The 18808-nt window shown below is 40.7% G+C and overlaps 1 protein-coding gene across 1 annotated transcript in view; it reads left to right on the top strand.

Moving 5' to 3' along the window:
- Positions 1 to 18808, top strand: part of mccc2 (methylcrotonyl-CoA carboxylase subunit 2) — a 125915-nt gene that overhangs the window by 14643 nt on the left and 92464 nt on the right. Inside the window, exons 2-4 of the mRNA XM_084322833.1 lie at positions 12090 to 12156; positions 16584 to 16668; positions 17942 to 18043. Of these exons, the coding sequence (XP_084178959.1) occupies positions 12090 to 12156; positions 16584 to 16668; positions 17942 to 18043 (254 nt within the window). The remainder of the gene's footprint in view (positions 1 to 12089; positions 12157 to 16583; positions 16669 to 17941; positions 18044 to 18808) is intronic.

The raw sequence follows: 18808 nt of genomic DNA on the forward strand, positions 1-18808 counted from the left end.
GCAGCATAAGAAGTTAATTAAACTTGACAGACATTATATCGACGATAATTATCGATATCGAATTATATGAAAATAATTTTATAATTTTATCGCGATAACGTTTTTGGTCATATCGCCCAGCCCTAGGATAATGTATAGCTATACTCGGTCATCATCGCAAAATAATTGACCTTCACTGACGTTTAAAACACCTCGCCGAGGCACCTCGGTATTTTAAACTCTGTGTTGGTCAATTATTTTGCGACAATGACCTCGTAGCTATACATTATCCCTTACATATAACATACGGTTATCCTATAACCATAGTTATGAGTATAGCGAGCGCTCTGCACTGACTCACAGAGGACCCCGTGGTCTTCGCCTTCGGTGGTGAAAGACTTTGGAAGGAGCTGTTAGTATGGCCACGACCCCGCTTATGTAGAGGAGCGGATGTGGGTGTGGCCAGGCGGATGGGTGTGTACATGTGGAGAAAATTATTCAGTATTAGATTGATAATGGATGTGGTTCCACTAGAGTGCAGAGCGCTCGCTATACTCATATAACTATGGTTATAGGATAACCGTATGTTTTCATGCAGCAGACACAATCAAACCGTCACTTACGGTATGCATTTAGTTCTTGTATGGCATGATGATAATAGCAGAGACCTAGGACTCTATGAAATTAATGGAGAGATGTAAAATTGCTTATACCAGTCTTAGAAACACATTGCCATTTTAAACATATTGACATTTTATACTCTGTTGAATTTAGTTGATTCAACAATCAGTTTCTCTAATGACTTGAATGATGTGTGTTGAGTTCTCAGTGAGGACATCATCTCTTTTCATTTTGAATGATCAGTGTTGAGTTCTCAGTGAGGACATCACCTCCTATTCATTTGGAATGTTGAGTTGACAGTGAGGACATCACCTCCTATTCATTTCTGTGGCTGATATCCCTCTTTCTATATATTACCCTCTTTTATAATAGTCTTACTATTCACTTATTCTGATTTCATGTCTGTTTTAAATTAATGTTGTCCAATATAACGTTTTCATTGAGAATTAACATATTGTGTCTGTTATTGTTCGATGTGGTTTATATTCTTCATTTATAATCGTTGAATGTACATGGAGCACCATACTACTAGCTAAAGGTGTCACGTCACACATGCAGGTCAGATGTCAGGGAACCTAACCTACTCGGCTTTCTGTGTAGCTGAAGATAAAGATGTGTTTGTGATAGGGATGCCCCGATCGGCCAGCGATCGGTATCGGCCGATATTCAGTATAAATATGAGATCGGTGAATTCCGATAATGCTTTATTTTCGCCGATCGTGAAAACCGATCGAAAAACATGATCCAATTCTTAGCGGAGATCTCACTCGCTGACTTCTCTCTCAAGCACACAGAGCTGCAGCGCACTGCCTCTCCTCCTCCTCCTCCTCCTCCTCCCCCTCCTGCCCCTCCCGCACCCGTGTCAACAAGAGGCTCCGGCAGTCTGCTCTAGTCTAGTGCATGAGACCTCCGTGAGCTAACGTTAGCTACCTAGCTAACGTTACTGTTTAAACTAAATGACCCAGTCAACTATTCACTTTTAGTTTAATACATGATGCATTGTCTAACGTTATTTAGCTGGCTAGCTACTGATAGCTGCTGATATCAACAAATGCTCCAGCAATAGTCGAGTGCATGATACCTCCGTTAGCTCGGTAGCCAACGTTAGCTCACGTTAGCTCTATATGAAATGTCCCAGTAAACTAAATAGTTCACTGAGGCGTTGTCTTAACGTTATCTAGCCGGCTAGCAGTAGCACTAGCTACAGATAGCTCCTGATGTCAATGTCTTATAACATTGATTCGATGCGTATTCGAGCCCCTGGCTTGCATCGCATGAGGCCATGCTGAATGTGATTTGACCAAAGCAGAGTATACAAATAGGGTCCAGCTGCAGCGCCGGAGAATCCTGGCTGTAGCTGGAGGCTACTCGAGTACACACAGACAGTGGAGCTGTTTGCAGATAGCGAGCATTTTGACTTGTTGCGTGGTGGCGATGTCTCGCAGATAATACAAAGTTACAATATAAAACCAAAAATGATCGGTATTGGCCGATATGGCTCATAGACGATCGGTGATCGGTATCGGTGGCAAAAAACGTGATCGGGGCATCTCTAGTTTGTGACATCACACATGCAGGTCAGATGTCAGAGAACGGGCTGTACCGAATGCTTCGAAGCTTCAATCATAATTAGGGATGCCCCCCGGACCCCGGTTTTAAACGGGAACCGGTACTATATTAGAAAATACCGGAGTATTTATAAGCTCCGACGTCCTCGGTACTGCTATCGATACTCTAGAGAAATTATTATTATTATTATTATTATTATTATTATTATTATTATTATTATTTAAAAGTTGCAAACGATCTATCCTCTCTCTGTCTCTGCACGAGAAGCGAGCCACAGCGAGTCATTATTACACACACTCCTCGCGAGTCGCTCGCTAGTAGTGCTACATACGGGTACTCCTTAATGAAAGTTCTCCGTGCTGAAGCGCGCTGCACACAGACACAGACAGCTCTGAGTCTGCATGCACCGTGACTCGTGATGGCGGATAGAGCGAAGCGTTCTAAAGAAAGTATGGATATACAACGCACGTTGCCACAAGTGCAACAAAACATTTGCCAGTAAGGGTGGCAATACGAGCAATTTATCAAAACATCTGTTGGCAAAACATGATATTAGTGTGCAGAAATGCGCGTATTCGACTGCCTTGCGCGCAGTGTTCCATCTGCATCCACGTCCACTGCCGCCGGTAAGCCAAGATACGGAGTTTCCTAGGCTAATAATGAATTATTATTACAAATAGGCTAATAAACAAAATAATTGTTTAGCTACAAATACTATCTAAACTTTTTATAGATCGTCAAGCTGAGGCGTCAGCCACCAATGTGTCCCAGGCCAGTGAGCCCAGGGCCACCACACATCTTCCCTCTACCTCCCTCCACCACCCAAAGTCCTTTCACCCTAGCAGCTAGAGGAAGGATGACAGAGGATAGGGTGAACGAGTGTCACAGTTCTGTTAGCCTTTTGCATTTGTTGTTTATTATAAAAAGTCTATAATTCAGAGTCAGACACATTTAAAACATTGTTGCTGCTGTTGCTGAAGAAATTATATTAATTTATTATATTTATTTATAAAGTTATATAAAAGAACATTGCTGCTGCTGTTGCTGAAGAAATTATATTTATTTATAATACTTATTTATAAAGTTGTATTTATAAATAATAAAGCAATGTTGATTCTGTTCTTAATTAATTGTCTTTTTTTCTTGCAAAAAAAGAACCAAAAAGAACCGATAAGAGTATCGATAAAGTACCGAACCGTTAAGCAGTATCGATAAGAGTAGTAGTATCGATAAAATCCTAACGATACCCATCCCTAATCATAATGTTGACATTCGAATTCTAAATCAACATTCGAAATGTAAATTTATTTTATTTTTATTATTATTTTATTTTATTTAATTTTTTTTATCTTTTTTGTATATGTATTCAATCTGTTTAAACCAATGGGGTTTGTAAGGGCAACCGAACAAGAAAAAGATGCCAGTGAGGGAATATGGTACGAAGCTCTTTCCAACGCGTGGTGCTTGTTGATAATAAATGTCTTCTCATTGAGTGCGTTTAAGAGTTTTATTTTTGCTTGCAGAGTGGACAAAACTAAGCATAACGTAAAATCTGTGTTTAAACTTGTTACGACCCTGGCTCAAGGGACGCAACCTATGTGCAAAACCGACACCAAAACCCTGTGCTCTAACTCAAAGTGCCACTAACTCAAGGAACTATTAAGGTAAATGTAAACTAAGGTACTAGTGCAAACCCAACGGACAAGGACTGAAGAACCTGACAGCTCTTTCTCCAAGCACAGACCCTGCATGTGTGTTCCTAGGTCTGCCTTTAAAGCTCCCAGCAGGTAACCAATCAGCACTAATTGGCTAATTGGCAGCCCTCACCTGCATGCCCTGGTGACACAGGAGTGATCAGGCCTCTAGTACATAACACCTCCCCCACCAAACTGGTTGCCCTACACAACAACCCATAAACAAAACAAAAAACAACTGTGACCCCTTAGTTGTCAGAGCCACTACCACAACAGCGATAACGGGTACCACAAACACCGGTACTATGATCGTGAGAGGGCGTCTGCTAGCACGTTGTCCCTCCCACGAATGTGGCGAATATCCAAGTTATACGCCTGGAGGAACAAACTCCATCGCATCAAACGATGGTTCGAGTTCACCATGCTGCGAAGAAAAACCAAAGGGTTATGGTCTGTATACACAACAAGGGGTAAACTGGAGGATCCAACGTAAACATCAAAATGGTTCAAGGCAAGAACCGGGTCGGCCCCTGTCGAACACGACCACCGATACCGATCTGTCAAAATTAGACTGCAACCCAAAATCAACCTGAGAACTGCGCTTAACAGAACAGAACACAGCACAACAAAAACCATATATCACTGATACCACCACCGCACCCATATCCATCCCACCTGGCACTGGCAGTTCAGGATACTGCAAACCGTGAACATCCAGAGTAGGATGTACCGCCTCAGGTACAGCCCCAGTGTACCGGGAACATGGCAGTACGACAGTCACAATAACGTCTGGAACACCATCTAAAATGGCGTCACCCAAAATAACATTGTCCTGATCAAAATCAAAATGGCTGCCACTCAACAGACCAGGTCGCGAAGGCGGCTCCTGCTCCACAGGACACAGGTAACTAGGTTGACCATCACACCTAGTGCTAGGGGTGGGACAATACATCGATCCAGATCGATATATCGATCTATTATCAATAATCAAATAGGATCGACGCAACGTAAAAAGATCGATTCATATTGCGATACTCTTATTTTGAAAATCCCCGCGAGTCATATCCGCCGGCGCCCAGTATTGTGAAACTCCGTGTATACATTACAGCAGTGTTTGCGTCTGCTCTAAAGCACTACAGAGCGTCTATTTTGCGAGCCGATATAAGTCTGTGCAGTTTTTCCCCGCAACGGGTCAAATGCATATAACAGGCGTTGCATCGTCGCCATTCCTTTATGCCAACGTCGCGTTAAATATCTAAATGAACGTCGCGTTGGCTGCTTAAAAGCTAAGCAGCTAACCGTGAGAGAGAACAGGAGAGTGAAGAGGGGACTTGGAAGGAGGAGGGGTGGGGGCTGTGGGGGACTGTGTGTGTGTGTGTGTGTGTGTGTGTCTGTGTGTGTGTTAAAGCTCAATATATAAAAACAAAAGTGAACAGGAGGTCTATTTGTATTAAAAACAATAGATTGTTATTCATTTAAATGTCTGGAAGAGCTCAAAAATAAATACATCAATTGATATTTCCGTAGCCTTTTTTTAGTTGATCTAAATGTGACTGATTGTGTTAAATGGGCACATAATATCGCCTCATATCGATCGCAGGCACCTGAATTGAATCGTATCGTATCGTATCGTGGCAGACTTTGTGATATCGGCAAATATCGTATCGTTGTCCAAAGAATCGATATCGTATCGTATCGTGATGCAACTGATGATTCCCACCCCTACCTAGTGCATGGCAGAGAATCAAGTGTGGACATGTGGATCAATGTCAGAATCATCAACTGACATATTGGGACCATCCCTGCCCACAGGTGAAACATTAGGGACAATAGAGCTACTGTGGGAAGGCTGGCAGCCTAAGTCAGGCTTAGTAGCCTCTCCAACTAGAACGGTGTCACATGAAACAACAGCACCTCTCATAGCATCCTTCCCACACTCATCCTCCAATTCGTTCGTGGCCTCAGCCACCGTACAGGCTGGGAAGACCTTGAGACACTGCGCTGCCATATCATCTCCTGTCACATGCTTCTCCGGCACGCATGTCAACTCTGGTTTCACCACCGGGCCTAACACAAAGCCACAATCAAGAGAATCATTATGCAAAGAGTGTGTCACTAAGTGTAATGTCCCAAGTCGACGTATCAACAACATCACTTTTGTCCTTTGACATTTCTCGTGCCACAGCACACACAGGAAACACTCCTGGATGTTTCTGTGCCAGCTCATTAGAGACCTCAGAAACCACAGGAATGGGAGTTACAACCGGAGTAGCCAGCACTTTGTCACCAGCCAAATCATTCCCTAGAATGAAGGACACCCCCTTTATGGGAATGTGAGAACATACCCCCACAACAACATTGCCTGATACTAAGGGAGAATTGAGCGTGACCTCATGCAAAGGTGCATCCACAAATCCACCCCCAAACCCCCGAACAACGACACCGGAATGCAAAGAAGAGTTTTCTGAAAACGGCAAAACCCCCTCCAGAATGAGGGACTGAAAAGCACCGGTATCTCTCCAAATTGTTATAGCCTGTTTGGACTCTAGTGCATTAGTCAGGGAAACAAATCCATTCATCATAAACCTTGAGGAACCCTCAAGCTCTTTGTCCACACGTTTGATACTTCCCCCATCCCCATCTAACGTTGGCATAGGCGTTCTGCATATGGTTTCTACCAGAGCCACGGTTCTGACATTTTTCTGCTCAAGCACCGGGCACCCAACAACGATATGACCAGGTTCTTTACAGTAGAAACAGATAATCCCTTCTGGGAATGCACCAGCAGAACCACCCCGCCTAGGAGGTGAAGTTAACTGACCAGCAGACACAGGTTTTGGGAAACGCCCCCCCTGAACGCGTGAATATTAAAGGCAACCAACTTGTGTTCGGCTTTTCTCTGATTGGCCGCGCCCCCCCGCCCCCACGCGCAGGCAAGCGCAGCCGTCCCACGTCCCAAATGAAATCCAAAGAGCAAGCGCGGCAGCGCGGGCAACCAACTTCTGTAGTGTTGGGCTGCTGTTCCAACGCACTTGTGTTGGGCTGTGGTAGCAGTGGAGCGTGGAGCGCTGCTGACTGATTATTATGTTTCGCGTTTTTAACAACCAACGGTAGATTCACTCGTCACTGTACATGTATAAACAAAGCCCATACAGTTATGAAATAATAAACACTGTTAGGACTCGCAATAATAAACACTGTTACGACTATATATATACTAGACTAGACTAGACACATAGCCATAATTTAAGATATAGTTTATGTATTCGCAAATATGAGAGCTCTGTCATTGAAGTGGGTGGTGGCAGTGTAACAACGTTCACCCTGATGTAAAGTAGCGATTTTTATTGTTTTGTCATGACAACCCAATTACATAATCCAACATATGTGTAAAGAAACAACATATTCCAGTTAACGGAATATTTTTTAATGATTCATTACGGTATAAATTAGGTTAACTAGAGCCAGCGGGGCAATGCGGTTGTTCATTCACCGGCTTCAGTGCGCCGCCCGCGGCTTGACTCGGTTCAGCGTTCACCCTGATGTAAAGTAGCGATTTTTATTGTTTTGTCATGACAACCCAATTACATAATCCAACATATGTGTAAAGAAACAACATATTCCAGTTAACGGAATATTTTTTAATGATTCATTACGGTATAAATTAGGTTAACTAGAGCCAGCGGGGCAATGCGGTTGTTCATTCACCGGCTTCAGTGCGCCGCCCGCGGCTTGACTCGGTTCAGCGTTCACCCTGATGTAAAGTAGCGATTTTTATTGTTTTGTCATGACAACCCAATTACATAATCCAACATATGTGTAAAGAAACAACATATTCCAGTTAACGGAATATTTTTTAATGATTTCATTACGGTATAAATTAGGTTAACTAGAGCCAGCGGGGCAATGCGGTTGTTCATTCACCGGCTTCAGTGCGCCGCCCGCGGCTTGACTCGGTTCAGCGTTCACCCTGATGTAAAGTAGCGATTTTTATTGTTTTGTCATGACAACCCAATTACATAATCCAACATATGTGTAAAGAAACAACATATTCCAGTTAACGGTATATTTTTTAATGATTCATTACGGTATAAATTAGGTTAACTGGAGCTGTGGAAACTATTATCTTAAATTATGGCTATGTGTCTAATATGGCTGTCTCAAACACAAGGACCTGGGGGAGCCTCATGCGCATGCACGGCTCTCTGCCGCGACTCTCTTGTCTCTCTTGTCTCTCTTGCTGCAAGGCCGCGTGCTAGTGGATTGATTGATTGGCCGTGTGGCCAATCAGAGAAACGCTGAACGAAAAGCTGAACACAAGTTGGTTGCCTTTAATATTCACGCCCCCTGAACAGGACGCCTATCCCCGGACTCAACACGGTAGTCCTCCAAAAACACGGACTTGTGTGTCAACACAAACTCATCAGCGAAGACAGCGGCGTCGCCTATCTTCGATACCTTACGCTCATTTAGATGTGTGGAAACGGTATCAGGAACACATCTTTTAAATTCCTCTAGGAGAATCAACTGCCTAAGCTGCTCTCTTGACTCTGCCTTCTGAGAAGTGCACCACCTGTCAAACAGGTTCTCCTTCTCCCTTCCAAATTCAACATAAGACTGCCCCTCCGACCTGCGATAACCTCTAAAACGCTGACGATAGGCCTCGGGGACCAACTCATAAGCCCTCAAAATGGAAGCTTTAACCAGCTCATAATCAGCGCTTTGTTCAAGGGACAGAGCAGTGTAGGCTTCTTGTGCCCTACCAACTAAAACACATTGCAGCAGCAGTGTCCAGGCGGTATCAGGCCACTTCAATGTGGTTGCCACCCGTTCAAAAAGGGGAAAATATCTTTCCACGTCTTAATCAAAAAAAGGTGGCACCATCCTAATATTCCTGCCTACATCAAACCCGGAACGTGACTCTGGATGCGGAGAACCCGCCTGCAAGGCAGCATGCTTAAATGCAAGCTCCTTCATTGCACGATCGTGCTCTCTCTCCTCTCTCCTCTCCTCTTGTTGTAGCTGTTTTTCCTTAAGCTCCCGCTCTCTCTCATCTCTCCTCTCCTCTTGTTGTAGCTGTTTTTCCTTAAACTCACGCTCTTGTTGTAGCTGCTTTTCCCTAAATGCTAACTCCCTAGGCCCCCAATCGATGGCAACACCTTCCGCCACGCCAGAGAGTTGTGGAGACACCTCAGACAAAAGAAGCTCATCCACCGTTGCCACAATCACCTGCTCCTCAATGAGTATAGCCCTCAAAGTCCCCAAGGCAGTCGTTTGTAACCGCTTCTCACTGGCAGTAAGCTCCACATTGTAGTGCACAGCAAGCTTCAGAAGCTGCTCTTTGGAAAACCTTCCCAACATCTCGTCAGAGGGGTTCTCAACAAAATCCTTAATGGTAGCCATCGTTACTGTACCAGTCACCACAAGCTACTCACTTTACCCTACAGTCACGAAGAACCACTAACGAACCACCAAAGAACCACTGAAGAACCACGAAGAACCACTGATGGCCAAAGGAAAGGACACTTTAAATTAGAATAACAGGAACAGTGTATTGCACTACCAAAGCTAACTAGCATGTCCCATATGCTCTGTAAATAACTATGTACAGATACCGAGATGTCACTCCCTGTTACCTGTTTACTGCACAATGTTGTTTTTAATTTTTTGATTCTATTATATGTTGTACCACTGTATTGCACATCGTTGCGGGCAAGACCACCCGCATTTCATTGTATACCTGTATGCCGTGACAATTAAAACTCTTGACTTGACTTGAAGAACCATGAAGAATGCTAATGCCAATAATAACAACCATAAAGGGACGCGTGGAAATGTGTGCTCTACTGAGCGCACCTTTCTAATTTGCAAAAAAAAATAAAACACACCCACCCCAAATAGACGTGTCATACACGCATGGGTGTTAGGTGCTACCAGGTATGCTCACCAAACACTCAAACAAACGAAAAAAAACACCAAACAAATCCAAACAGGTGTGCCTTCTAACCTGATATGACTACATATGCTTCTACATCTAAACTGCAGTCAAAACCGGCCCACCACATGTCTACCCTAAGAAACACTAAATCAAGCCCTACCACACTACCTGTGTTTTCTGGCCGCCCTAATCTACCTACCCTTAAACTAATGCCCTGTAGACCTAACTTTCTTCAACCACACCTGCTACCAGTCAAAGATCATATACCAATCATTTCATTGACCGCCCCAGGAGTACGTGGTGCACAGGACGCTAACCAACAACCAGAAAATAATGTCCCTATCTACATGTGGTGCCCACTAAACTATATATTTTAACAGCATAAGTAGTCACATCAAATTACAAACAAATACGGCATACTCACCTGTTTGACGTAATGGCTCGAACCCCCCCCACGTTACACTATATGTAACTAACACCACCCAAACCATAATACCATGACACCCCGTGTAACACAAAAAACACCACCAAACAAATTTTCTAGGGGTAAAAGATCCCGGACGAGCGCCCAACTGTTACGACCCTGGCTCAAGGCCTATGTGCAAAACCGACACCAAAACCCCGTGCTCTAACTCAAAGTGCCACTAACTCAAGGAACTATTAAGGTAAATGTAAACTAAGGTACTAGTGCAAACCCAACGGACAAGGACTGAAGAACCTGACAGCTCTTTCTCCAAGCACAGACCCTGCATGTGTGTTCCTAGGTCTGCCTTTAAAGCTCCCAGCAGGTAACCAATCAGCACTAATTGGCTAATTGGCAGCCCTCACCTGCATGCCCTGGTGACACAGGAGTGATCAGGCCTCTAGTACATAACAAAACTGTAACTTAAACAAAAGATTAGTGCTACAAAGTAAACCTGAAAAGTAACTCAAAATAACTGAAAACAAACAAACGCCCACAGTTAAAAAAACTGTGTGGCTTTCCCGTGATAATTACCCAATTCCCTCCCGCTGCACACCTGTGAACACATACATATAGGCTGTGCCTGAGAACATCTGAGCTAGGGCTGGGCGATATAACGATAACGATAAATATCGCGATATATTTTAATAATCGATATCGAATATCGAAATAAAAAGAAAATCGAAAAACCGTTTTTTTTTTTACCTGCAACAGGGCAGTTTTAAAACCAGAGACAGTGGACAGACTTGTCTTTCTTGCCTGCAACTTAAAGTAATGGCTTTGCTTGTCCAAATGACAATACTGACCAAATTCAGATTTCTTTTTCTCTTGTCCATTTATTTTGTTTGCTTTCTAATTTAAAATACAGTTTGAAACCGTCTGTACACAGTAGGCTATGTGTGCTAGCAGAGCTAGACTCCAGTCACAAGTCACGGTGCACATGTGTGGTGGTTTGTCCACCAAAAAAGTGCCAAAAGATCGAAAATAAACTAGCAGAGCCAGAACTGTTCAACTCCTCTGGAGCCACAGCCAGCAGAGAAGCCGGTTTACTTTAGCTTTTAAACCAGCTGCAGCCTGAGAACTGGAGTGTGAGGGGATGTAACACTAAAGATGGCGGCAATGACAAAGAATTGCTGCAAAATAAACATACACCTGTTGTTAAAAAAAAAAAAAAAAAGATTTTATACTTATAACAATTCGATAATTATCGATATCGAGAAATAAAATATAATTATCATATCGTTATCGCGATATGATTTTTTTCCATATCGCCCAGCCCTAATCTGAGCCCCGCCTCCTATGCCCACTGCCCAGCTAATTAGTCAACACCTTCACAATAACACAGCGCCTTAGTTCAATAAAGTAACCACAAAAAGAACATCAAATTGGCTACAACAGGGTTTTTCTTCACAGTTGCAGATAAAGTTTAGGCTACACTAATATTATTCTATAAGACGTCACCATCACTTTCGTACCAACCGTGCCCTTATTGGATTATTTATATTTGACGAAACTGATTAGGTATATTCATTAAAGAAAGTTGATTTAATAAAAAGACTCATTTAATCAGATGAATCACTTTATTCAAATTGAGGATTTAGTAAAAAAAAAAAAAAATCTTGTCAAAAAAATTACATTCGGTACAGCCCTAGAACCTACTCAGCCTTCTGTGTAGCTGAAGAGAAAGATGTGTTTGTGATGTCAGTGTCACACACACAGGTCGGATGTCAGGGAGAAGATCATGAAGAGAACTAACACTAAATGGCTTAACTGACAGGAATAAAGAAGCAACACCTGGTGGTTTGATGTTTGTTGACTTTTCCAGGAAAACTATGAGCGAATGCAAGTCCTTGTGGAAGAACTGAACACCCAGACAGAGAGGATCAAACTGGGTAAGTGATCAATGATGCATTAACCTTGTTGACCATTATGCAGTATGCACATGACCAGAGTTAATTATGTTATGTTAACACTTTGAGTGCCAACAACGAGAATTCTCGTTATTTCATGCCAACCGTTCAGTGCCAACGACGAGAAATCTCGTTATTAATCTTTTTTTTTATTAGCGATTTCTAGGGCTGTACCGAATGTCATTATTTAACATTCGACGCTTCGATTGAAGTATTCGAACGAAGCTTGGAATGTCTCTAAAAAAAATTACTTAAAATATTTTTTTATTTTTTTCTCAAACTAAATTCTCACTTTTAATAAAGTGATTAATCTGATTAAATGAGTCTTTTTCTTTTATTAAATCAACTTTCTTTAACACTATGATCGCCGCGGACGAGTTTCACGTCATTCCGAGCCATGCTCATTCTGCCGAAGACGCCGTAACTCGTCTTTGATGTCAATATTTCAAAAATCTGTCATCGAAATCATATTTCCTTTCCGGAGCCCTGAGACACACTGCTGATCTCCTCTCAACTCTCTAGCGGTTCAAGAGCGCCATCTGGTGGCCGATCGGCAGATCGCCAACCGGATATTAACCTTTGAACCGGTAGTGCTCATCCATATGTGGTTCGGCCACTCGCTATAGCTCCCGCGACTCTATCTTGAAACACTGGATAATAGATAGCTCGCCCTAACTCAATAAACAACGTTATTTGGACGTATATACTATTATACAACCTGGAAATGGATCGGGCGTTTCTACATCCCATAATAGAAAAAAATCTGTTCCACGCTCATCTGCCAGCGGCGCGAGGAAGCCACGGTAAGATTCAGCGTTATTTTCTAACGTATTCTATACTAACTGATCTGATGAACATATGACCCACTCTGGATGAATCATCTAACGCTGCCCACGGAATTATAAACGATCCCCCGCCCATCCGGTCATCATCAGATGATGCGTAGAAACTTCTAGAACCACGTCCAGTTGAAACTTTTTATCTCGCACAGATTCCTACCAAACTGTATTTGATCATCAATATAATGCATTTCGGGCTATAAATCACGTTCTGAAGAAAGCTGCAGAAAACGATAAAAACATACTTATACTTTAGACCATATTTTAGTATGAATATGTGAATGAAAAAGTTTAACGTTGCTACACCCTGAACAATACATATAGGACATTGAATGGGCCATAATAATGGCAATTTAGCAATAGAATTTAAAGTTATAGCCCTGCAAAGAAGGGGAACTTCTCCATAGACAAATAGAGCTGGCGAGGGATGGTAAATTATGAATTTAACCCATGGCGATTAAAGTGTTAATGAATATAACTCATCAGTTTCGTCAACATAAATAATCCAATAAGGGCACGGTTGGTATGAAAGTGATGGTGACGTCTTATGTATAATATTATAATATTAGTGGGCGGCTAGGTGGTGTAGTGGGCAAGGCACTCGCCACCAGTATGGAGACGCTAGGATTCGCGTGTTCGAATCCAGCTCTCCACATTGTTTTCAGTTTAGCTGGTCGTCCGCAGTAATACACATTGGCCGTATTACGGGGAGGGAAAACTGAAGGGTGGGGATCGAACGTTGTGAACAAGCGACTCCTACAGGTCGGTTGGTGCGCCTGCGCAGTAGAATCGAAGTGTCGGGGGCAGCGTGAGCCTCCCACGCGTTACTCCTCGACACTGAGAGATCGAGCTGCGCAGGTGAAAAGATGCGACTGCTGTTACCTCAAGTACCGGAGGGGACTTGTGCTATGTATGACTTAGTCCACATTGCAGCCGGCTTGTGGGAGGCAAGAAACAGCGTTCGTGACAGGGGAGGGTTGAATTGGATGATACGAAATTGGGATGGGAGAAAATATAGAAAAATGGGAGAAAAAGTGGATAAAAAAAAAATATTATAATATTAGTGTAGCCAAACCCCCATTGGTTTAAACCGTAAATGTATTAAAAAAAAATGCGAATGTTGATTTTAGAATTCGAATGTCAACATTATGATCGAAGCGATTTCCATTCATTTTTCATCAATCTAGCCTCACGTTACCACTGGGACTCTCTGAGCTCGAACAGGGAAAATACCGCCCCCTATCGTCTCCCGGATGATAATGCACCCATTGGATTGGACTGAATGAAAACGCATGGGGAAAAGAAAATCCGGAATCCACATTTTACTTGTCAGGCATGTAATCCCAGCCGGTTGCAGTCTTTGTGGTCCCTCAGAACAGCGTGGAATATGTGTTTCAAGCACCCAGCGTTGGATCAATAAACGCGATCGATATTTGGAATGGCGATCAGGAATTGGAATAATCTTTTTGGAGAACATCTGATCTGAGGTAAGGAATCTATTTGACCAGTCTTGGGGTAATCGGAGCTTTTTTCACAGATATATGAACGTGTCCCCTTTCCGCGAGCTTCTCTAGCGTGCATAAGTACACATACTGTATACTATCGATAATCTAGCCTTTATTGGAAAACGATTAATAAATAGCCCGAAAAATGAAGTTTTTTGTGTATTCCAGTAAAGGGCGATTTCTGCAGAATCTCTTTTTTTTCTGGAAATTTCCAAAAACGAGCGTTTTTCAAAATGGTATAAAACGGAAATGTACGATGAAAAAAACAATCCGTTTCGACATTGTTGACTGCAAGCAAGTCATTGATAAGCGACAGGCGTATTAGACACATAGCCATAATTTAAGATATAGTTTATGCGTTCGCAAATGTGCTCGCCCTCTCATTGAATAGAGTGTTGGCACTCAAGCGCTAAAAATCGTGTGCCCCCTGCTGGCACTCAAAGTGTTAAGCATATTGATTTGTTATATTGTTTACACTGCTTTTTACTACCTGCACCCCCCCCCCAATGCTGCTATGATGCCTGAATTTCCCCAAGGGGATCAATAGAGGAATATCTTATCTTATCTTAAGGGGAGACACTGCAGGTGAATAGGGTAACATTTTTTACTAATAGATATCACAATGAAACTTCCCCAGTTGATTACTTATATTAAGACAAGACTTTTTTGTATTACAAGTTTTCTGAAATTGTATGTTTAAATATGCAAATGAGGCATTATCTACTTAAATATGCACTAATTTGCATATAATTCCAGGACAGAAATCTGAACATTGGATAAAGCCATTTTCAAAATTATAGTTTCATTTTGTTGACATATTAGAGCCAAAGGTTATTACAGAGGGGATTTTGGATATCTCTTTTTATCACTCCATAAATCAGAAAATACTCCATTCAGTCCATTTTTATGGTAAAATTCCATATTTCGCCATGTTTTTAGGAATAAAATGTGATATAAATCAGGGTATGAATGCGATATCAACAAACCCTTCTGTAAATACCTTCAGAACATAGATATGAATAGAACTGGAAGTTTTGGTGTATGAGTGCTACTGAAGTGGAGATTTCTGGCTCAAGAGTATGAGGAAAAACTCTTAAAACTCATTTTTGGGAAAACGCCTTCAAAGTTCTGTATTGTAAAATGCCATACTTTTTTTAAACAGATATTTACAAACACAATACCTAATCAAACCATTAGTAATAGACAACCTAAACACATGCCTGATAACTGAATAATAATAATAATGATGTTATTGAACTGAACAGAACTACACATAGGCAAAAAATATTTGAATAGATATCACTATGAAACTTTCCCAATTTGTTATGTACATATAAACTAAGAAAAAATATATTGCATGTTTTCTGAAATTTATGTTTATATATGCAAATGAGGCACTTCCCCATTAAATATGTGCACATTTATGGATGCAATAAGGCAAAATGATGTAAAATAAACAACTAAATGTGTGTTATTGACGTTTTATTGTCACTAGTTTCATAGAAGACATGTTTAGGAAGCAAAATATAACAATCTCAAAATCAACAAAAAAAGTATATTTGACTATTCACCTGCAGTGTCTCGCCTTAATCACTGTCATGATGGGTTAATCACTGTCATGATGGGATAATTAACATTAATGTCATGATGGATTCATTAATGTCATGATGGGATACGTAATGTCATGATGGGTTAATTAATGTCATCATGATGGATTCATTATAATGTCATGATGGGATAATTAATGTCATGATGGATTAATTAATGTCATGATGGGATAATTAATGTCATGATGGGATACTTAATGTCATGATGGATTCATTAATGTCATGAATCATGATGGATTCATTAATGTCATGATGGGATAATTAATGTCATGAAGGGATAATTAATGTCATGATGGGTTAATTAATGTCATGATGGGTTACATGCACCAAGCAATATTGGAAAGATTTTAGGCTGCATTACAGATGAGGAAGATTATTTTGTGCAATTGATGATTTAAAGCAACAAAGAATGGATGAAGATACTTTGTGGAATGATAATCTATTTTTATTGGTACCAGGTGGAGGAGAAAAGGCCAGGAATCTCCATAAGTCTCGAGGGAAACTCTTGCCAAGAGAGCGCATAGACAGGCTCCTGGATCCAGGGTACATAATATTATAACTGAAATTCAACCGACCAGGTCATGGATACACAGTACAGAGTAGGGCTGGGCGATAAAATCTCAGATTTTTTCCACACCACACCACACCACATCCGATTTATGATTTTAATCGATTGTTTTTTCTTAAACTAGAAACACCAAGGAAATCATTCTTTCCCTATTGGGATTGAAGTGCAAACCTAACTTTCACCAATCTCCACTTAAAAAAAAGTATAATATATATATATATATATATATATATATATATATATATATATATATATATATAAGGTTACTCTTGATCAAAAAAATCACAAAGATTAATGTCCCTATTGGGATTAATAGTGCAATAACTTGCTTTTTCACCAAACTTCACTTAAAACAAATAAAAGGTGCCTCTTGATCATCAAACAAGAATGAATTTCCCTATTGGGATTAATAAAGTGCAAATCTAACTTTCACCAAACACTACTTTTTGTAAAATAAAAGGTGACTCTTGAAAAAAAAAAAAAAATAAATAAAAAATCGTCCTAAATCATGAATTCGAATGAATCGATAAAATCGATTAATCGCCCAGCCCTAGTACTGAGCACTACTACTGAGGACTACCAGGTCATGGATACAGAGCACTACTACAGAGTAGGGCTGGGCAATTAATCGAAATAAAATCGCGATCTCGATTCATAGACCTATGCAATCTCATTTCTAAATTATGACGATTTTTTTTATAAATAAAATAATAATAGTAAATTTTTTTTTTTTTATTTTACTTTACTTATGTTAACTTTTTTAAATGATGACGATTCTGACTTGAGTTATTTTGTATGTTACAAGAGACTTTTAAGTTTAAGTCAAGCACTTTGATATTTTATGTTGTCTGTTTAAGAAAGAGTGCAATAAATGATTTTATTGAAAAAATAAGAATCGTGTGAGAGAATCGTTATCTCAATTCTTAGAGAGAAAAATCATGATTCACATTTGAGCAAGAATTGCCCAGCCCTACAGAGTACTACTACTACTACTGCTACTACTACAGACTACTAAGAACCTTGTTATCTATCACAGTCTTGTGTTTTATTTAACGCTTCAGAACCTTGTTATCTATCAGTCTTTATTGTGTTTTATTTAACTCTTCAGAACCTTGTTATCTATCAGTCTTTATTGTGTTTTATTTAACTCTTCAGAACTGTGTTATCTATCAGTCTTTATTGTGTTTTATTGAACTCTTCAGAACCGTGTTATCTATCAGTCTTTATTGTGTTTCCTTAACTCTTCAGAACCCCATTTCTGGAATTCTCACAGTTTGCAGCCTATCAGCTGTATGGAAAGGAAGAGGTTCCAGCGGGTGGTATAATTACTGGAATTGGGCGAGTTTCAGGGTAAGTTCTAATAGTTTCAGGGTACGTTCTAATGGTTTCAGGGTAAGTTCTAATAGTTTCAGGGTAAGTTCTAATAGTGTCAGGGTAAGTTCTAATAGTTTCAGGGTAAGGTCTAATAGTTTCAGGGTAAGTTCTAATAGTTTCAGGGTAAGTTCTAATAGTTTCAGGGTAAGGTCTAATACAGGGGTGGCCAACCCGCGGCTCGCGAGCCGCATGCAGCTCTTTGCCGGTCAATGTGCGGCTCTTCCATCCATTAAAAAATAAATAAAAAATGTTTCCATAAGGACGTAGAATAAACATTTACAACTTTTTTTTAAATGGTCCATTTGCATGTTCTTGGTATCTGAATCTAGGGACATATATGGATCAGTGTCAGAAATAGTGTGTCTGTTACTAGGCTTGAGTAAATTGTAATGAACCAAAGGAGAATATCAATTCTATTTAAAAAAAACTTTTTTATCTTTGACTGTGAATAACACCATGCTAAAATTGACCAGTCCAGAAAAATCTAAGCAAATGAATAAAGGGAAGATGATTAAACAGAAGGTTTTGTAGATACAGTACTGAATTCTGCCATCTTTTTTATAATGTAAATTTCTCCACCATTTTCATCATATTGCAACACCGTTTTTTGCAAGACGTTCACAGAAAGGTAGAGAAACTAACTGCGTTCTGTTTTATGGCAATAACGTTCAGGTTTGTGGGAGATAATCCCAAAAAATAAGAGAAATAAAAAAGTAAATCCAGAAGTCAGATGATTGACCG

Source organism: Notolepis coatsorum (assembly GCF_963971535.1).
Source record: "Notolepis coatsorum genome assembly, chromosome: 10".
NCBI lineage: Eukaryota > Metazoa > Chordata > Actinopteri > Aulopiformes > Paralepididae > Notolepis > Notolepis coatsorum.